Source organism: Plecotus auritus, assembly GCF_963455305.1.
Source record: "Plecotus auritus genome assembly, chromosome: 4".
Lineage (NCBI taxonomy): Eukaryota > Metazoa > Chordata > Mammalia > Chiroptera > Vespertilionidae > Plecotus > Plecotus auritus.
Window position 1 is genome coordinate 160,397,474 of NC_137775.1, and position 22,482 is coordinate 160,419,955.

At 37.0% G+C, this 22,482-nt stretch overlaps 1 protein-coding gene across 28 annotated transcripts in view; it reads left to right on the forward strand.

Annotated features, from left to right (window-relative positions):
* Positions 1–22,482, forward strand: part of ADAM22 (ADAM metallopeptidase domain 22) — a 190,466-nt gene that overhangs the window by 111,872 nt on the left and 56,112 nt on the right. For all 28 annotated transcript variants that reach the window (XM_080664405.1, XM_080664411.1, XM_080664395.1 and 25 more), the window contains exons 6-14: positions 5,608–5,671; positions 7,415–7,484; positions 11,894–11,964; positions 15,056–15,130; positions 16,771–16,842; positions 17,687–17,853; positions 19,468–19,552; positions 20,560–20,650; positions 21,824–21,875. In XM_080664405.1, the coding sequence (XP_080520531.1) occupies positions 5,608–5,671; positions 7,415–7,484; positions 11,894–11,964; positions 15,056–15,130; positions 16,771–16,842; positions 17,687–17,853; positions 19,468–19,552; positions 20,560–20,650; positions 21,824–21,875 (747 nt within the window). The remainder of the gene's footprint in view (positions 1–5,607; positions 5,672–7,414; positions 7,485–11,893; positions 11,965–15,055; positions 15,131–16,770; positions 16,843–17,686; positions 17,854–19,467; positions 19,553–20,559; positions 20,651–21,823; positions 21,876–22,482) is intronic.

Here is a 22,482-nt window from a genome sequence, read left to right on the forward strand (position 1 = left end):
TGTTTGGGGAAGGGAGGCACAGAAAAAGCCAGCACTTTAATTCAGTTTTGTTAAATTTTTATTTGGTAACTTTAAAATACTTCCTGTCTGTTACCAAGTTAGGGATGTAGCTTTTTCATCTAACCAGCAGTTATTGAGTGTCTAGGAATATTAAGGCGATTAGGACATGAGGCTGCCCCCCTGAGAGCTCAGTCTAAGGGGGGAGCTAATTGTAGCTCAGCATCCTACTATGGAATATGACAGGTATATTTGTTTCTTTGAGAGAAAGTAAAAAAAACAAACAAACTGAGAAAGATGCAAGCTGAGAGTGGGCAGTAAAGAATGAGGGCTCTTACCTGGCCCGTGTGTCTCAGTGGTTGAGTGTGGACCTATGAACCAGGCGGTCATAGTTCGATTCCTGGTCAGGGAATATGTCCAGGTTGTGGGCTGTATCCCCTCTAGGCCCCAGTAGGGGGCCTGCAGGAGGTAGCCAATAGATGATACTCTCTTATCATGAATGTCTTTCTCTCTCTCACTCTCCCTCCCCCCCTCCCTCTCTGAAATCAATAAGAATATATTAAAAAAAAAAAAAAAAAAGAAGATGATGAAGAAGTGGCTCCTGAGCAGTGGCTCAGGCAGACTGGGAGGGCCGCTTGCCCTGGGGCAAATCTTTCATAAAGGAAAAGAAGAATGAGAGCTCCAAAGAAATGTCTCTGAGGAAGGTAGAGTAAGCCCCATAACAGGGTTTGATAGAATCTTCCAAGAGAGGGGTTGGATTGACAGGTCTTAAAAAAAGCAAGGAAAGAGATCTAATGGGAAAATCCAGAAACTGTAGCTAGTCTGCCTCAGTCTGGCTCTGCAGTAGGTATGTGAGAGGCAGAAAGGAGAGGGGGAGGATTAGTTATGTGGTCAGAGAAAGAGGCCCCGTGCCCTACAGCCTGGAGGACTTCTCTTTGCTTATTCTTTCTTCTAAAAGACAATTTCCCTTATTTTAAATAAATTCTTTGAGTAAAGAGACATTTACAAACATGAATGCATGTCTAATATGTGAGCTTGGGTTTTCTTATCTGGAAGAAGAAATATTGAAGTTGCCTTTAGCAGTAAAATTGGACTGATCCCAAGATGAGTACAGCTGTCAGCTCGGATTAGTACACCGGGCCTGTTGACACTTGTGACAGTAAATGGATGTTGTAGGAGCGAGATATAAAAAATGTCTTTTTTCCCTCTCCGTTCCTCTTAAAATCCCAACCCAAAGTCACCTTGTAAGCATCATGCCTAGTTCTTATCCCAGCGTGCCTTCTAGTTTTCCAAATGGGCACAAATACTGTGCAAACCAGAGAGGAGGTATTACCGCCTCCTGAGGGCTCTAAGAGAGCTGACAAACGAAGACCAATAGCTTTCTCTAAGCCTACATAGTCATTTGAAGGAGGATGGAACAGTAACCTGAAGGACTTTTTTGTGACTAGATCAGGCGCAGGACTCAGAGTGTACTTCAGCTGTTCTACCTAAGTAAAACTTAGTTACCTTTAGAGACCTTTTCATTTAAAACTACACAAAAACACACAGAAGACCCACTGTGTGTCTAGGAGCACCGTAAGGATTGTGGGCAAGCATGTTTTGGCATTCTTAGACTTTTATAAGCGTGTGGGGAAAATTTTCTCCAGTTCCTTTTGTTATTTATTTTTACTTCTCATCTTGATTTTACTTTCTGAACAGAAATTTCTGACAAATATTTGGGGTGGATATTACTAAATATTAAATGATTTATGTTGCCTCGATTGCAGTGATTAGATATGAGATATGTTATTTCATCCATAATTCATCTTTTATAAAATACATATTGAGATTTTTTTCATTTTCCTGGATTTATTTAATTCAGTTGAAGAACATAAAAGGGAAAATAATCACATTCAGATTCATGGCTTTACATAAAGAACCTGCAACAGCACTTTTTTTTTCAAATTCAAAGGACTAATGGGTAATATTTTGGTCCTGATATGTTTGATGTTGTGTGAATGCATATAAGCATAACCAATGGATACAGACACTAGGGGGGTGAGGGGATGTGCCAAGGGGTGGGGGAGGCTGGAGGGAGGTCAATGGGGATAAAAGGAAACAGATGTACTACTATTTGTAATACTTTAAACAATAAAAAAGATAAAGATTTATGACCAAGACTACTAATACTATTACTATTATTAATACCAATATACAAAAAAATCTGGATGATACCAAATTCAAAAAGGCTCCAAAGCTGTGTTGTATGTTTGCAAATATTTGTAAGATTATAGTGACACAAGATTGCATTTCACCATAGGGACATATAGAAAAAGAATAAATGATTTTCAGAAGATGGTGTTCCGAATCCCAGTTCTTCATGCATCCCCACCAAATCCTGACAGTCTCAGAGGATAAAAGGAATATAGGAACAGTAACAAAGAATCAGTTCGATAATTAATACTTTATATGTTTTGTTTATTTACAATGTTAGTATTGACCTTGAGAATTGAAAAGAGCACATCTAAGGAGCCAGACAGTTTTGAGCAGTGGATTGAAAGATATCTATTACACACAGAGGGGCAGCTTCAAAATGAAGAGATTGTGGCACATGATGGCCATGCCACTTACTTGAGATTCAGTATTACATTGACCTTTGGTCATTTTGCATCTGTGTATAGCAATTCTGCAGAGGGAACAGCAGTCTCAAATCCTTCTTAATAATTAGAACAATGCTTCTGTATGTTTTTTAACAATATACTTATTTTAAAATAAAGTTGCCACTGATATACTTTATTAAAGGGATTTGCATAAAAAAAAAAAGACAAAATCCTGTAACTATGGGTAGCTTAAGAGTGGACTCAACTGTAAGTTTATTGCCCTCTTGTGGCAATTTGTAAGAATGGCTGTTTTCTTTAAAAATTTTGATGCAGCCTTTCAAAATTTTTGTTCTATTGTTTCATAACGACTCAGTCCTAGTTGCAGGTTTTTATCAAACATGATCTGCATTGTTGAAATTTATATAAATATAACAGAAAGTTACCAAGCCTTAAAGCAAATAAAAACACATATGCCTTTTAATTGTTAAAGAACTTTTAATAATAGCATATTGTAATATAGGGAACCAGAATCTTGCAGATATAGATGGTGTCAGACTCTGCTTTCTTTACACTGTGTATCATGCTGTTTAAACTCAGTAAAAATAATTGGTTTTCACATTAGATATTAACCTAATGCAAGAAGAAATAACACCCAGTACTAGTTAAGCAAAACAGTCTGCTTGCAACGTAATCAGTATTGCCATGTGAACTTTGGTAAAGAGAATGGCTTTATGTAACTTTCTCCATGGATCTGGCCAGGTTCCTGCTATATCTGTTCTACTGTTTCGAAAAGGCTCGCCCCCACTGATTCCTTAGGCCTGTATGGCCAGGAATATATTACAAATGGCATCTGTTTAACTTTAAATTCCAAATACAATGTCATCCAAATTCAGAAAGTTCACTCTTGTTTGAAAACCTTACAGATGTGAGAATAGCAGTTCTAAGGATCTGTGAGAGTTGAGGACATGTGGCAGATGTTAAGGCAGGAATGAATGAAAGAAGCTGGATAGTGGCAGAGCCGCTTTCCCTAAGCCATCAATGAGAGACAAATACTGTTCCCTGTTTCACAGCTTGGATGTCTTGCAGTCATTGCACTGAAAAATGACTGCAGACGATGACAGCTTCACGCCTGTTAGAAGACTGAGTAATATGAACATTCCTTCAGCTCATAAGGGCCTTGATCTCAGTAGAAGGACCATGTTCCACTAAAAGGAGTGACTCTCAGGGTCTCTCTGAGTGGGCGTTATGGCCATCTGCAGCTTAAAATGCCTTCCACCTGATTTCTCAATTGGCTGGTAGCCATCTCCAGTCTAAGAAGTCCAACACTGAACTCCAGATTTGCGCCTTGCTCCCTGCATCCTGCTTCCTTCCTCGTTGCCAACCCCATTCTGTGCTTCCAACCGCTTTTTTTTCACCTTATTAAGTGGCAATTCCATTTTTCCAGTTGCTCAGGTCAAAACCTTGGTGTCCTCACTGACATGACTCTTTCCTCCATACGTCATCTGAAATCATTAACAAATCCCATTGGTTCTACTTTGGAAAAATAGCCAGAATTTGTCCACTTCTTACTGTTTGCATTATCACCACCATGATCTAAGCTATCATTTTCTTTTCACCTGGGTCATTGCAATACTTTCCCCATTTCTCTCCTTGCCATCCTGAAGATGATTGTTGCACAACTTTTGGAGCAATTATTGGGAAATTGAAGGGGAGATTGTGGTTCTCCTCTGCTGAGAACCCTGCAGTGGCTCCCCATCTCTCTCAGAGTGAAAGCCAAGGCCCCAAGGGCTTACCTAACCCTCGGACCTCATTTTACAGACCTCACCTAGTCTACGCCAGCCACTCTGCATCCTCCATACTCCTGAACACGCCAAGATCCTCTTATCTTAGGGCTTGATTCTGAAGAGCTGTCAGCACAGATATCCTTATGGCTCACCCCATCACTTCTTTCGGGCATGTGCATCTTCTTCTGTGAAGCCTTGCTCTGACCCTCTGTGTAAATTAGCCATCTTCTGTCTCTGGTTTCTATCTCCAATCATCTGGCATTTTTCATTACTAGGAGGGTTATCGCCCTTAACCTGCTTTAGTTTCCTCCCTAGAATTTGCCACCATGTCATATATATTTAGTTGTTATTATATATCTTTTCTGTCCTCCCTAGACTGCACATGAGCACCGTGAGGGCAGAGAAGGGGTCTGTTTTGTTCACTACTGTATCCTCACACCTAGAGCAGTGCATTGCACGTACTTCCTAAATGTTTGTTCAATGAGTGAATAATAATGAAGGTGGGAAAGCAGCTCAGGAACCAATCTGCCTGAGCTCTATTCCTGCCTCGGCTCTCATTGATTACGTCATCTGGGCAAGTTACTTTGTCTCTTTGGGCTTTGGTTTCCTTACTTGTAAAATGAGGATAGTCATTGTGCCTCCCTCATAAATTTTTGGAAAAGAGTAGTAAGTGAGTATATTTGGTTCGTGGTAAGTTGTTGAAAGGTGTCAGCTCTCGTCACTATAGCATCTTCCATGTGTGTGGTGGGTAGGCAGTTCTGAGTAGAGTCCCTGGCAACCTGCATCAGCATCAGATGGGGTTGTCTAAAATGCAACAATAATCTTCAGGATGGCAAGGGCCCCCATTCAGAAATATGAGGAAGGTCCTGAAAGTTTTGCATATTTACTAGCACATTAAAGTTTTAGAATTATATGTTGGAGAGCGGAATAATGGACCACAATTAGAGAATGGTAATTATGAGCCGGGTGAACAGTCTAGTTGAGGAGACACTGCTGCTTGTGGGGAATCAGACTAAGGGGCCTTACCCTCTCAGCAGTGTGTGTGTGTGTGTGTGTGTGTGTGTGTGTGTGTGTGTGTGTATGTGTGTGTGTGTGTGTGTAGTATGTGATGTGATGGTAGTAACAGGTAGGACTGGGAAGTGGTGTTGAGAAGTAAACTCGTCCTCTAGCTGCTGCAGATTTTAAAATGATTTTGTTCCGAGACAGGAGTTGGTAGCCATGACTAAGTATTTTCCTGTTCTTGACAGTGGGATGTTCTACGATGGGAACCACACCTATCTCATTGAGCCAGAAGAAAATGACACCTCCCAAGTAAGTGCTCCTCTGTTGTGGCAAACGTGAAAGTTGATGCTGGGAGCTTTTTTTCTTCCTCTTTTTTCCTCTCTGCTTTATTTTATTTAAATATATATATATTTAAGTTTTATATTTCATTTAAATTTTATATTTTATTTATATATTTAAAATAAATATTGAATATGTCAAAACCACAAGTGGTTTTTTTTTTCTTCTTAAAAAACCTGTCTCTCCTTTAAACTGAAAATCCTTTTCTTCAGAGGTACTCTGCAGCTTCCATTTCTCTCTCCACCACAATGTGCTATGATCTGTCTTAGTCTGCTCAGGATGTCATTACAAAATACTGGGTGGCTTAAACAACAGACATTTATTTTCTCACAGTTTTGGTGACTGAAAGTCCAAGATCAAGGTGTCAGCAGGGTCAGTGTCTTGGTTGAGGGCTCTGTCTTCGGGTTGCAGACAGATGCCTTCTTGCTATGTCCTCACGTCTCAGAGAAAAAGAGAGAGCTCTGGTGTTTCTTCCTCTCCTTATATGGGCACAACCCTATTGAATAAGAGCCCCACTCTTACAACTTCATTTAATTATCATTTCCTCACAGGCCCTGTCTCCCAATGCAGTCACATTTGGAGTTAAGGCTTCAACATATGGATTGGTGGGGGGTAGAGGGGGACAAACACTTATTGTATAACAGATCAAAGCCAGATATGTGATTTTCCACCCTCCCTTTCTTTTCTAGATTTGAGATTTTTCTCTATTGCTCATTGTCTTCAAAGCCCAGTGCTGATGAAGTTTAGAGAAATCTAAGTTTTCTCAACTCTTCTCTCACTTTGGTTGAAATATTCATTTCCCACAAATTAGAAAATGATTGAGTTAATGTTATAGACTAGAGAGAAACATAATCCACTTCCATTCTAGCTCTGTACACACAAATATTCTTCCTTGTATCATGGAACATTGGTCAAGCACTTAGAGAGGCAAATATTTTCAAGAAACACATTGTTTCCCCCCACCCCCCCATAATCTTGTTTGGGAAACTGTCTGTATTGTATATTATTTTCTGGTCTCCACTGCCTGCTCTCCTGTCACTTTGCTTGACCGTGTGATTTTTTTTAAAAGGTTATATTATGAAACGTGACTATTTATGACATTCTTCTTTTAATATCATAAAACTATATTTATGGTAGTTCTTATCATGTTAATAATTGAATGAAGCCAGATAAAGTTATTTGAATGTTCATTAATTTTTCTTAGACAAAATATGGCTTTTTATTGGTTGGCTTTTCACAAAACTTTGCATGACACGTGAATTTTGGAGCAAGGTCCATTTGGGCATCTGCTGAACCAGTCACATGCTCCCTAATACAAGCAAGTGTGTTAGCTCGGCATTCTTTGGCTAGCAAAGCTCCCTGACTCTAAAAGGGAGGCAGGGAATCATGGAAAGGAACCAGTCATAAAAAAACATTAACCCGCTTTCCCAGATGTCTTGCTTCTCCTTGGGGGGATAAGCCCGTTCATTTATTTTCCAAATGGCTTCTCTGTTTGTGAAGGCATTTTGCTTCTAATAGGATGTTGCTCGGGTGCGGGAGAACACGGGAGTGAGTGTGAGCTCTTGTGCAATGGCTTATCGCCACTTTAAACCCAGAAGTCCGTGTAGTCAAGTTACGGTTGTCTTAAGGGTTCCAGCTCCTCCAGCTCTGATTGCCCGAGGCTGGAGGTGTCTAGAAGTACATGCTTAATCTCTATTGTCTGTGTTATTTCAGGAGGATTTCCGTTTTCACTCAGTTTACAAATCCAGACTCTTTGAATTTCCTTTGGATGATCTCCCCTCTGGTATGAAATTCTTATAATGACTTAAAAAAACTTTAATTTATTTTAATGCTGTAGAGTTCATCTATGGCTGGAATATCGTTAGCACACAACTGCTCATAATTTTAGAGAGAAAGTCAAGTGCATCAAGAGGGAGAATAAAATGAAGACTGACCTCATGCTGATGGTAGATGAGTTTAGAAAGATATAACTCAAACACATTGAAGGAAAACTTTTTAAAATCATAAGATTCCAAGTAAGGTACTATAAGATAAATAACATTAGATCAGAAATCGGTCTGCATAGGTAACATATATAAAAATTCACTTTTGGTAAAATACTGTGTTGTAAACATAGGAATGAACTCCTAATCATTTTCCCATTTTTGTTATCCTCCTCTCTCTATGCCCCAGCATTTTAAGGAAGAACTATTTTAGATGAACATTTTTTGTTTTATGTGCTATTTGTGAAAGTAGTCTTTCCTTCTCATGTATTTTTATAGGTCCGTTTATTTATAGATGTTGATTTAAGAGTTGCATCCAGATCTTTACGTGAAAAGTAGCCTCGTTTGGTGGAGCAGTGATTGTGCAGAGTACTAGCTATGCTGGGCTCATTGTGTTCTCCTCTGAAGACAGGGCACACTCCCAATATCTGGGGTGGAGATGCTTCTCCCTGTTGAGTGAGCCCTGATCATGGCCATAATACATTCTAAAGTTTAATCCCACTTTAATTTGTGCCACAGCTCTGTGAGATCTATATTAATATTTCCATTTTATAGATGAAGCTCAGCTGGTTTGTCTTTTCCATGGCCCCACAGCTAGGAAGAGATTGAAGTTTGGATTATGGCACAATGAGAATGTTCTCTGGGAGAGAGGACCAAGGGGAGTTGTAAAATTTACTAAACTGATAGCAAATTCTAAACTGCTGCTTAGGAAAACGACTTAAAAGTTTTCATTGTCGGAGAAACCAAGATGGCAGCATGGATAAACACCTAAACTGCTGCCTTGCACAACAATTTCAAAACTACTACTAAAAGACAAAACAGACATCATCCAGAACCACAAGAAAGCTGCCTGAGTGGAAATTCTACAACTAGAAGGAAAGAGAAAAGCACATTGAGACTCAGAGGAGCTGCAAAAGGCTGAGGTACGGAGGGGCGTGCACACACGCGAGGAGAGGACTGGCAGTTGAGTGCGCAGTTGGCTTTCTCAAGCGGGAGGGAGACGGAAGCCCCCGACTGCGCTGAACTCCAGTTCCGGGGGAGACTCTGGGAACCCAGACTCATTCGGGGAGGGGATCTGGACTGTCAGGAAAAGAGAAAAGCACACTGAGACTCAGGAGCTGCGGAAGGCAGAGGTCCGGAGGTGCGCGCTTGGAGAGAACTGACTGCTAGCACACAAAGCTACTCTACCAACTCAGGGAAGCAGCAAAAATGCGGAGACAAAGAAACAGATCACAGATGAAAGAAATGGAGGAAAGCAAACAACTGGATATAGAGTTCTAAACCACCATTAAAAGGTTTTTCAAGAATTTCCTAGAAAAGGCTGATAAATTTAGCGAGACCCTCGAGGATATGAAAAAGGACCAACTAGAAACGAAACATACACTGACTGAAATAAAAAATATTATACAGAGACCCAACAACAGACTTAGAGGAACACAAGAATCAAGTCAAAGAATTGAAATATGAATAAGCAAAAAACACTCAACTGGAAAAGCAAAAAGAAAAAAGAATACAAAAATTTAAAGATAGTATAAGAAGCCTCTGGGACAACCTCAAGCATACCAACATCCGAATTATGGGGGTGCCAGAAGAAGAGAGAGAGCAAGATACTAAAAACCTATTTGAAGAAATAATGACAGAAAACTTCCCCCACCTGGTGAAAGAAATAGACTTACAAGTCCAGGAAGCGCACAGAACCCCATACAAGAGGAATCCAAAGAGGACCACACCAAGACACATCATAATTAAAATGCCAAGAGCAAAAGACAAAGAGAGAATATTAAAAGCAGCAAGAGAAAAACAGTTAATTACCTACAAGGGAGCACCCATATAACTGTCAGCTGATTTCTCAACAGAAACTATGCAGGCCAGATGGGAGTGGCAAGAAATATTCAAAGTCATGAATAGCAAGAACCTACAACCAAGATTACTCTACCCTGCAAAGCTATCATTCAGAATTGAAGGGCAGATAAAGAGCTTCACAGATAAGAAAAAGCTGAAGGAGTTCATCAACACCAAACCAGTATTATATGAAATGCTGAAAGGTATTCTGTAAGAAGAGGAAGAAGAAGAAAAAGGTAAAGATAAAAATTATGAACAACAAATACATATCTATCAACAAGTGAATCTAAAAATCAAGTGAATAAAAAATCTGATGAACAGAATAAACTTGTGAATATAATAGAATCAGGGGCATAGAAAGGGAGTGGACTGACAATTCTCAGGGGGAAAGGGGTGTGGGGGGTGCGGGAAGAGACTAGACAAAGGTCGTACACCTATGGATGAGGACAGTGTGGGGGAGGTAAGGGCAGAGGGTGGGGTAGGAACCGGGTGGAGGGGAGCTATGGGGGGAGGGAAAGAGGAACAATTGTAATAATCTGAACAATAAAGATTTATTAAATTAAAAAGAGTTTTCATTGTCTTCTCATCAGAAATTAAATAAATGTTTTCTAATGTCCCTTCCTCTCTGAGATAAATTTCTAACTCCTTGACTTCATGCAGTTCCCTTAAAGAGAACTAGGACCCTCCCTTCTCTCCTGTTGCCATTGGGACATAAGGTCCTATTTTATAGAATTCACTATTTTGAAAAATCTGCAAATGAGCATATAATGCTATTATTTCACACAGCTACCTTATGTAACTTTTATAATTCCTCTTATGGGAAGAAAATTATTCATGACTAGCTGCCTGAGAATAAAGCCACAATCTAATAGATATTACTGGAAGTAACCAACATTAATTAATATTTAAAGTGATAAATACCCCCCCCCAGGACTTTATTGTAGGCTTGCCATGATACAATCTTATAATTTGAAAAGAAAAAAAAAAGACTTTTTTGAGGGCTTATTTCCAAAAGAAATTTTGGAAGTAACTTGGCAGTTTTGCTGTTATTAAAAATGAGTTTTGAACATATTTCTTTGAAAACTCAGGTCTATCTTAATTAGTTTCTGGTTTTCTTTTCTTATTAGTGTTGGCCCTGTCCATTTTAAGAGTGTTATTTAACTTTCAAGACACTTAGATTTACTATGATAACTTAGAAGAAAATTAGAAATAGATGTCAAAACTGCAACTTTTGTGAAATAAGCTCAAAAATAAACTTATTAATTTATAATTAAATATAGTGTCACTGGGTTATGGATTATCAGCACCTTTGTCTTTTTATGCATTATGTATTTCCCAGAGACAGAGTATGATCAGGTGTTCTCCACACTTGTTTGATGGTAGATCCTTTTGTTTTACATGACACATTTCTTAGGACTAGTGTCTTTTCTTTCTTTGTTTTTCTTTTTGATCAATTTTATACTCTCATATGTGAGAGTCCTAATTGCTCCACCAACACTTCTTCACCAACACTTGGAGTGTCATTCTTTAATGAAGGTCAGTAGTAAACATGTAGGTCAGGTTGGCACAGGGGTCCTCAAACTTTTTAAACAGGGGGACAGTTCACTGTCCCTCAGACCGTTGGAGGGCCGGACTATAGTTTAAAAAAAAAACAAACTATGAACAAATTCCTATGCGCACTGCGGACCCGGGACGAGTCGGCTGCTAAGCAGGACAGGCAGAGGCACCTGGTGGACCTGATAAATGTCCTTGGCGGGCCGCATGTGGCCCGTGGGTCGTAATTTGAGGACGCCTGATAGAAGGTTCCCAATAAAGAATGTAATGGGCCCTAACCGGTTTGGCTCAGTGGATAGAGCGTCAGCCTGCGGACTCAAGGGTCCCAGGTTTGATTCTGGTCAAGGGCATGTACCTTGGCTGTGGGCACATACCCAGTAGGGAGTGTGCAGGAGGCAGCTGATCGATGTTTCTCTCTCATCGATGTTTCTAACTCTCCCTTCCTCCTTGTAAAAAATCAATAAAATATATTAAAAAAAGAGAATGTAATGGTTTTATGGGAGAAATATGAGAAAAACTTTGAGCTAAATTAGAACAGGAATAATGTTTGAGATTTTTTTGAATTATATTCATTCATAATGTATTTATTCAGTATTGATATGAACATAATTGTTTTGATTAATGTTCTGTATTATCATTAAGTGAAACATTATATCTTATAAAATTTACAACTACTTATTAAAATTACAATTATTAATAAAGTATAATTATATAATTTTTACTAGGAAGGGCTAGTAAAACTTTGATTGCCTTGTATGAAATAAAGGTAGACATTTCAATAAGTTTAATTTAATTTATTTTTATTTCTTTTTAGAGTTCCAAAAAGTAAACATCACTCCACCAAAATTTATTTTGAAGCCAAGACCAAAAAGGACTAAACGGCAGGTATGTATTCACAGGTATATATCGTGATGCTTTAAAAACACTTGGCAACTGCCAGTCAATTGACTACATTAAGTCCCTGTGAGAGGATATTAGTTAAGACATTTGTCAGGGTGTGGTAAGCAGTAAGCACGATGGATCTGTCACCAGCAGTGGAGGTGTGGCTATATTTTTTCATAGACTCAGAGAGGACTCAAGACAGTGGTGATAATGTGGTTATTTGTCATGTAGATGGATTATGGGGCCCTGCCGTGGCATTTCAGATTCTTTCTAACATAGGCCTTTTTCCTTACCTGCTATGCGCCACATAGTATGCATATCCTGGGATCTGCCTGTATGGTGCCTATCCTCATGTTTATCCTTTTAAAGATAACCCCTTCTGAGTGAATCCATCAGGTTTTGAAGCCACAAATGCTATTGTCACACTTGAGTTACTTTGGAGTCTAGAATACAAAATTAGGATGTCTACCTTATGAATGTTCAATGGATCTTGGACTTAGTAATAAAAATAACAGCTGTTGTACAGTGCTTTAACCACATGAAGTAAGTACTATTATTACTCTAATCCAGGAAAAAAATAATGGCTTTTCAATGTGGAAATGACTTGTGCAGAATTATGGGGCTGATAAATGGTTCAGACAAAGTAAGAACTCGGGCCATCAGAATGAAGCAATCCTCACCTTGTGGCAGTGGTTGGTGTGATAGTATGTGTGTGGCATAAAAACACAGGGTGAGAGAACTAGATCTCTAGAAAGATCAAACAGTTGAAGGATCAGGTGTTTTCTTTTTAAAATATGTTTAATCTGTATGAAATAAAACATGTTTGCAGACAGATTTCTAATGTGAACAGTAACTGCTAAATTTTATTGAGTACTTACCATGTGCCTGGCCCTGTTCTAAGAATTTTAATTGTATTAACACATGTAATCCTCATAATAATCTTATGAGGAAGGTATTATTATTCTCTCCATTTTACTGATAAGGACATTTCAGCATAGGAGGCTTAAGTAACTTGCCCAAGGATATATTGGGTTACCCAGAGGTGGATCTGGGATTCTGACCTAGAAAGTCTGGTCTCAGAGAAGTTCTGATGGCCACATAGGCTTAATACACTGCCTCTCAGAAGTCTTTGTGTTCTATGAATTACTACTCTGAACTTTATATGTTTTGTGAATATGCATATATATTGAGGCCCAATTACATAGACAGAAGTAATTGCCATCAGGATTTAATTGGAAACAGGAATTATTTTCATGAGTTAATAAATGAGAGAACAGGATGATTTTCTGTTGACATAATTCTTTATGTTTTTCATAAACATTTGCAACATCCAGTCATATGCTAAGCAGACAAACTCTTGATTTCTCTTTCTGAGAACTGTGTGGACCCAGGGAGATGAAGTATTTTAAAACTGTGTGGCCAATATTGGCAACATTCTGACCTTCAGGAAATGTCGGAACTTGTGAATCTACTGTATTAACTTAAAAGGCTCAGTTTCCTCCACAGTTAAAAATGCAGAGACTAGCACCCTAAAAACACCCATTTTTAAAGATACTCCTGTGATTGGATGCAGCTTATGTTACTTTTTAGTTTTCAAACCCCAAATTATGTCTGTTATTCCCTATCAACTTATTATAAGGGATTTTGAAAAAAAAATTTGTTAAAGTTTGGGAGTGTGTTAGCAATGAAACAAATCCACATGGCAGGAATGTTTTAGTTTGCTTTAAATGCAGTACTCAAAACACATTCATTATTGACTTAGGTTTGATTGTATACCCTCATCACCAAAATGGCCCTTGGGCAAGTGAGCAAAAAAAGATTTGATTGAAAAAACTGTTTATCAAAGCATGGCGTAAAGGAAAAAGTTAATTTTGCATATCTTGTTAAAGATTGTGCTATAGACTGTGGAGAACAAAGGGATATGACTGCCTTAGTGGCTGTGGCCAGTAGCATTCTCTGGTCATGATTTTGAAGGTGGAGAAAATTTGTTGTTGAACAGACAGATGTAGCTGCACTGCATAATCCAAACCTGGGAACTCTCAAAACTATCCTAACAAAGTTCCTGTGTCATTTGGGGGATCCTCTCACCCCTGCCAGGGGAAGGAACATGTCTCAAGCCCACATTTGGAGATTAAAGAATACAAGTGTCAATCATCTCACTCCCGGTAGACCTCTCAGAGATTCTCGGGAGCTTAAATTAAACCATTTTATTATAATCTCTGAGGTATACTGTTAAATGAAAATAGCCTGAGAATGAAATAGATGGAAGTACAAAATGAAATGTATATCCTTTGATTTTATATGCATACATATTTCTGGAAGAAACCAGTAACTGCTGTGCCCACTGTTGGGGAAGGATAAAAACGGGGTAAATGGGGGACAGAGGTGAGAGGAAGACTTTCACCCTCTACTTGTTTATAACTCTTTAATTGTTGAACCATGTAAATGTATTACTTCCTCAAAAACTAAGTTAATTGAAGAAAATGAAAAAATAAATGCTAAATGAATAAAAGGGGGAAACTGTTTTGTTTACTTCTCCCATATTTTTTAGTTTCTCTTATTGAAAAGTTTTCAGCTTTACTTAGGTGTAATTGACAAATAAAATTGTAAGATATTTAAGTGTACATTGTGAAAACATTTCCCCCATGGAGTTAATTAACACATCTATCACCTCACAGATTTACCTATTTTAGGGGATAAGAACATTGAAGTTCTACTTTCTTAGCCAATTTGTTATACAATGCAGTATTATTAATGTGAGTGTCCATCAATGGATAAATGGATCAAGAAAATGTGGTATATATACAATAGAACATTATTCAGCCTTAAATCCAAAATACAAAAATGCACAGTATCACTTATAAATGGAATCTAAAAAACAACAACAAAAAAGTCAAACTCATAAAAACAGAGAATAGAAAAGTGGTTGCCAGGATCTAAGAGGTGGAGAAATAGGGAGAGGTTGGTGAAAAGGTACACATTTTCAGCTGTAAGATGAATAAGGTCTGAGAATCTAATGTATAACAATTTTCTAGTTTTTCACAGCCAAGTTCAGAGGGCCTATTTAGGTGCCATTTCCTTTACTATGTTGCAGCTCCATCGCTATCCTCGAAATGTAGAGGAGGAAACCAAATATATTGAACTGATGATTGTGAACGATCATCTCATGGTAGGATTTGCTGAATTTTTTTGTTGTTTGCACTTGTTTGTATGGTCAGTGCAGGAATATGTTCAGAAGAAAGAGGTCCATAAAGCATTAACCTGTACAAGGTATTTGTGTAACCAGATATGTTTGTTACCCAGCAACAACATATAAGAAGGAAACACCCTTAGGTGAAAGTAACTAACAGTGTTTTGTGAAGTTCCAAAAATATTCCTGGGGCTCATAATGTCAACGCTTTCTTGATTAATATCAATTCCTACTTGACTAATATAGGGGCGAATATTTCCTCTTACTAAAATGGCAAGATTTTTTAAAAAAATGAAAAGTTCCACTAGTGAGACATCAATAATATGAAACTTTAGTTTTCAATGTTCAACTTTATCCTAGTGAAATAGAAGCAACATTTCTATTTCTGTCTTGTTGTGCAGTAAAACATACGGAAAAGCTTATATAGCGAAGTAATAAAGATTTTTAGGATAAGAATCCAGCAAAACTCATTTCTGTTGAGTCTTTTATTTTGTTATATTCAATTCCTGCATAGATTCAGTTCATGGGCATGTAGCAGTCATATGGTTATAGTCACAGTCTAGTCTTATACTGATTGTTCTGCATAACTAGGGCATTGCACTACAAGTGTTCAATGATGCACATTGCTTGATTTTACTTAATTTCACGTGAAAGTACATTTGGATTTACTTTGAATGATTTATTTGAGGGAAAATGTCATTTATTTACATATGATTAAACAAATAATATGAATTTTAATTCTTTTTACTAATTATACCATCAAGATTGAGTGCTTCTTTCTTGCTAAGGCTAAGACTAAGTTTTACCTTTCTACCTTTTCGAATTCAGTGCATGTTACTATTCCCTGAGATTTTTACAAAACAAGAATAAGTTGCAAAAACATAATTTGGGGTATTTTGAAATATCACAAATTCACATGTCTATAGACATCTTTGTGCAGAAAACATGAATAAAGTGAGTCAGGTATTAAACAATAGAGAGGAGTGAGGCCTGTGGTGAAGAAAGGAATGTCACATGGCTGGTCTAGTGGGAGCAGCTGCTTTTCCGCAGTTACCAGTTTTTACCACGTAGGGATGCTAATTTAAAGTGAAGCCAGAAATCAGGTTTTACATGGTATTTTCTGATTTTTAAAACAGCTTCGGGGCCAAACAAAAGATATATGTGATTCACATCTTGCTTATAAGCTACCTCTTTGTAACCTTTAGGGCTTTCTTCTCCTGACTAAGTCTTATAGAATTCATACATTTTTGTACTTTTAGCAGTATTCACATTCACTTTTTCTGACTTTGATGCTACTTATATTAGTATGTCTTGCAATTCATAGATAACATTATATGTTTTAATTATTTTGAATAATAATCTCTTGATAGAAATAAATTTGTGGAGCAGATGGAATGAGTATTTTTTCCTTCATATCACAGATGAGTAAACTGAGGCCTCCAACTTTTAAGAGCCTTTTCTCAGACTATAGCATGTAAAGGACTAGGTCTCAATTCTTATTTATATATATTTTTTACAGAAAACCATAGAGATCTTTCAGTTACACCATGTTTTCTTTATTGAGTTGATTATTTGCTGATGACTTTGAAAGTTCTTCACTTGTTTTCTTTTGCTTTCAGTTCAAAAAACATCGGCTTTCAGTTGTACATACCAATACATATGCGAAATCTGTGGTGAACATGGCGGATTTAGTAAGTATCAACCCGATTCAATATTGCCATAGAGGAATTTTATGTCTTGATGGCTAGTAGAACAGATAATGTGGTTCTCACATTTTCACCACTCTAAGTTACACTTTAGCTAAGGTGTCTCCCAATTCCCGGGGAACCATGCAGTTGACTTTATCAACTTTGCTATCTGGCTGGGAAGATGATAAAAGGAAGTGGCCACAGTTACCCACAGGTTTATGCCTGATATTCCTTCCTGTATTTTTCACATGGGAAAGGAAAAGGTGGAGTCACAGGCCCTAACAAAGATACTCACCCTGTACTTCCACCAGTGGAAAAGCAGTATAAGATTTGCCTTTTTCAAAAGGGTGCCTGATGCTCTGGGAATTGCGCAACTAAATAATCCTCCTATATCTACTTTCCAAATCTTCCCCTGACAAGACAGTGCCTGTACCTTCTCTATGACTGTAGTCAGGGACAGTCGGGGTGTGTGGAGATGATTTCCTTGGAGAGTCTTCATTGTTCCATTTCTACTAGGGGAACTCAGGAATGCAGGGGTGCTTTGTCTAGGTGCCAGAAGGTGGACTCAGGGAGAGCCTTGAATAAGGCCACAAGTATTTGTCAAAACATGATCTTTTGTTTCTAACTAGCACTGTTCTTTGGGTGTTACTTGCTAAACAATGGATTCCCTGTTACTCAAGGGAAATGCATGTAAATTATAAAAATAACTCTCTCCCTTAAAAACAATGACATTTCTTACATTAATTAAGACTCAAGGTGTTTCCTTAAGTAGGAATTTTTGTCCTGTTCATTAAACATTTGATTTTACCACATGTATAGCTGGTGTGTTCATTTTGTTATATACTAGATATATAAAGACCAACTTAAGACAAGGATAGTATTGGTTGCCATGGAAACCTGGGCAGCTGACAACAAGTTTGCCATATCTGAAAATCCATTGGTCACCCTACGTGAGTTTATGAAATACAGGAGGGATTTTATCAAAGAGAAAAGTGATGCAGTTCACCTTTTTTCGTACGTAACTTTTGTAATGATTTATTACTTTTTCTGGTTCCATGTTGAATGCTCTAAGACCTGTGACTGAGATGTATCCTTTGTACTGCATAATGCATTTAGGATTTGATAGGGAAGAAGTTGTAAAGTATAAATTGTTAAAAATTGGCATGAAAATGTAAGAGCTTTAATTTTGAGTTATTTTCTTATTGCATATACATTTCATTTAAATTTTCAAGAGATTTAATGAAAGCATTTACTGAGTAGAAGTACTGTTAATGTTCATACAGAGTATTTTTAACTTATTAAAAACAACATCTTTAATGTTGACTTTTAAATGTTAGCTTTGTTTTTTATTTAAGATGAGAGCTTAGTATTTCCAGAGTTTATCTTTTGTTTTTCTCACTCTTAAAGGTTTTTTTGTAACATGTATATTTGATGTAATAGCAAGATATATATAATAGCATTTTAAAAACCTGTCATTTGAAGTCAGAGCTTTTGTTAAAGAAAGTTATAAATGGAAGTAAAGTATATTTCGGGGGTAACTTTTTATTTTTATATAATTTCAAACTTAGAGAAAAGTTGTAAGGAAAAACCCTTTGCCTTTCATCCACATTCATTAATTGTTTACATTTTGCTCCATTTGTCTTATTATTTCTTTCCTTTCATCCTTCTTACCCCCTTTTCTTCCTTTCATCCATCTATCAATTTATTTTTTCTGAACCATTTGAGAGTAACTTGGAGACCTTTACTTAATGGGCATTTAATACTTAGGCATTTTCTTATATAACTATAGTAAATTATTAAAACTAGATAATTTAGCCTTGGTATACTAGTAATATGTTATTTAACCTATAGTCTATATTCAGATTTTACCAATTGTCTCAATAATGTCTTTTTTTTTTATTGATTTCAGAGAGGAAGGAAGAGGGAGGGAGAGAGAAACATCAATGATGAGAGAGAATCATCAGTTGGCTGCCTCCTGCACACCCCACACTGGGGATTGAGCCTGCAACCTGGGCATGTGCCCCTCACTGGAATTGAACCTGTGATCCTTCTGTCCGCAGGCCGACGCTCTATCCACTGAGCCACGCCGGCCAGGGCTCAATAATGTCTTTTATAGCTAATTCTCTCCTGTCTCAAATTCAGGATCCAACGCAGGACCACACATTGCGTTAACTGTCGTGTCTATTTAGTCTTTAATCTGTAATATTTCTTCAGCCTTTCTTTGTTTATTTTGAACTTAACACTTTTGAAGAGTATGGGCCAATTATTTTATAGAACGCCCCTCTTTGTGCTGCTGATATTTTCTCGTTATGAGATTCAAGTTATGCATTTTTGGCAGAAATAGCACAGTAGTGATTTTGTATCCTTCTCAGAGTACATCATTTTAGTAATTCTTTTTTAATAGGTAGAGTTCTCTTGAAGATAGTGATTATATGGGGAAACATCCCCCAGAAACCTTTCTCTTTGGTTATGTGTATAAATAATTTTCATATTCCTTCCTTGCTTCAGGAACATATAGTATACAAATGTTATGTGCATTGAGAAAATAAGAGTGATAAATTAATAATGAGAGGTGTTATGATATTTGAACTGTGAGCAGTAAGTATTTTTCATTTCCTTTTCTGAAAGGGGAAGTCAATTTGAGAGTAGCCGGAGCGGGGCAGCTTATATTGGTGGGATTTGCTCGTTGCTGAAAGGAGGAGGCGTGAATGAAGTAGGTGTGAACATCTGTACAGTACAAAGTGGTATGATGGCTGAAAATGTTTTCCTAATATTTAAGAGATAAGTTCTCAGTAGTTCACATTCTCCACATGTTAGGTTGTTTTATTAATACCAGTGTAGTTACTGTAAATGACCAGAGGGCAGAATAAGGAATAATAGAAGATAATATCTGATAATTCTGTTCATGATGTACTTAGAATAATTTCCAGATTTAGCTATTTACAGATTATTTAATGAAAATATTTGCTTTTACCTTCATGGACAATAAAGCCTTGTTTATCACTTTGATTGATTTTCCAGAGAATTGAGTAATTCTCTGAATTGTTCAGCTTACTACAAAAACCCAATTGGAAATTTTCTTCCTTCTTTGATACTTGGCATATTTTTGGAGGAAAAAATGGACCAGACTTTTCAAAGGGTTCCTTCTACCCCTAAGGCACTAAACCTGATGGAAGTGATCTAAAAGGAAATACTTGAATCCTTGGGAGGCTGTATATTGAAAAAAATACCTCTAGGTCTTCTTGAGTTTTTTTTGGCCAAAGATCATCACCACATCCTGTTATTTAGCATTTGTTTTCAGAAGCCACGTTCTATTTAGTTTGGGGAAATTTCAGGGGTACAAATGGACATACAGATATGAAAAGTTACAAATAATTTACTCATTTATTATTATCAAAATGACTAATCATATGTAAGTATTACATTTTTCAGACATGTCACTGGTGAAATTTGGACTCAGAATTAGATTTAAATTTCCAAACCGATAAGTTGGTGATTCCCTGATTTCTAGTCTATAAGGCTTAATTAAACATGGATTTATTTCTTACTACTTCTTCCCAAATGCTCAGTAGTTCAGTATTGGCTAGTATGTGTTTAACCTGTGCCAAATAAAATACTTAGAGATTACTTATTTTCAATTATATTGTGAATTTTCTCTGGCCCATCTTAAATGAAAACAATTTGCATTTACATGTATTTTACTTTTGTTTTGTTTTTCAGTTTGGGAAAACTGATTTAATGGCAGTTACACTTGCCCAGTCATTAGCCCATAATATTGGTATTATCTCAGACAAAAGAAAATTAGCAAGTGGTAAGTTGAAGTACACGTGTGGTTTAATTGCATTTAAAATAGACTATCTGTGAAATATTTTGGAGAATGAGATTCTTTAATTCAGTTGCTTTTTGAATGATAACATAAGATAATCAGTTAGGGCACAAAACAAAACGTTTTTCAAAAGTAATACACCATTATATTTATATTACCAATGAAAATTTCTCCATGTGTTATGAACATTTAAAGTTATGTGATAATAAATGTTTGAATTTAACATAAAAAGGACAAAATAATTTTAAGTGTTTTAATAAAAAATCTTAGGCATATAGGTTTAAGGCATACTGTTTTATTATGGTTTAGTTAAAACATCTCTTTAATATGGCCATAGAGAATTTGCCTGACTGATAAAGGGCTTAGTAAATATGGACCTAGTAAAATATGCTATGTTTAGCATCTATGAGGAATACTAGTATATTTTAGCAAGTTACTTCATTTTGTATTATGAGTACGTTTATTATAACCATATTTATTTTATTTTTAATAACAGACATTATAAATATAATTGCTTATATTAATAACTATGATAATTTGTGGAATACCGATTATATGACAAATAATTGAATGCCAGTATTACCTACATGCAGATATTCATTTAATCCTCTAGATATTCATGCAAAATATGCATTATTAGCCCCATTTTACAGATGTGACTAGATCATAAAAGGCTAATGTCTCAAGATTAAGTTAAATGGCAAGCCCAGGTTTAGAACCTGCATGTTTCTGATTCTGAAGCCCTTCTGCTTAACCAGTATATCATACTGCCTTCTACCAGCGGCCTTGGTGCAGAGGCTTTAACAATAAACAGGAAATTGTAAGGATTCTCATAAAGGCCTGTGACACTAAGATCCTGGAGTGGTGTGTCACTGTTTCATTGTATTTTATTTTAAGTGAATTCTTTAAAAATATGGCCACTTGATAATATCAAAAGATTTAATTTTAGTAAGAATTATGTAAACTTGACAGGGTCAGGGTAGATTTTTGTGGTTATTCATTGCATAGAAACTGTAAGTATAAGGGAAATTAGAAAGCAGGTATTACTTTTTAAAAATTATATTAGGAATAAAGTTAAGATATACTTTTTAAGATAGGAACAACTCAAATGCACCTTTTTTACTTTGTAATAAGGTGTGTGTATTCATCTTCTCTTAGGCGAGTGTAAATGTGAGGACACATGGTCTGGATGCATAATGGGAGACACCGGGTGAGCCACTTCTACTTGAAAATACCTCACTTTTCCTTTCCCTGCTGTGCTGCTGTCTTCCTAGGAATATGACACCCAATAACTTAGTGCATGGACCCTCACCACAGGCATTTAAGAGAGAATCAGTAGATTCTATCAGTGGCTTTATTATGTAAAGTATTTTCACAAACGAGTATCTTATTTATGAAAACAATTGATGTCAATTAATCCAGAAGGTCAAAGATGTTTTTGACCTTGAATCTAGGCTGGAAATGAGGAACAACTTTGTTCTTGATGGCTTACATACTAATTCCCATTCCTTTTATCTTCTTCAATTCTAATTCAGTGGGATATAAACAGGACTGTGCTGGTAAGCTGACTCTCAAAAACAAAAACAAGAAAGAAAGCCCAGATTGGTCACTTCTCAGATTCCCAGCCGCCTTCCTGTGGTGTAGAGAAGGAAGTAGAGCCTGTGGTGTAGACACTACATGGCTGGTCTCAAGCTACCAAGGCGCCTCACGGAACAAGGAGTGGGAGGAGTTGTGTCAGTTGCTCTCCTGAGAAAGGGTTTTATTCTTACCCTGTCCCACCTGTCAAACACTATCAGGCATTAATCTTTTATTCTTTC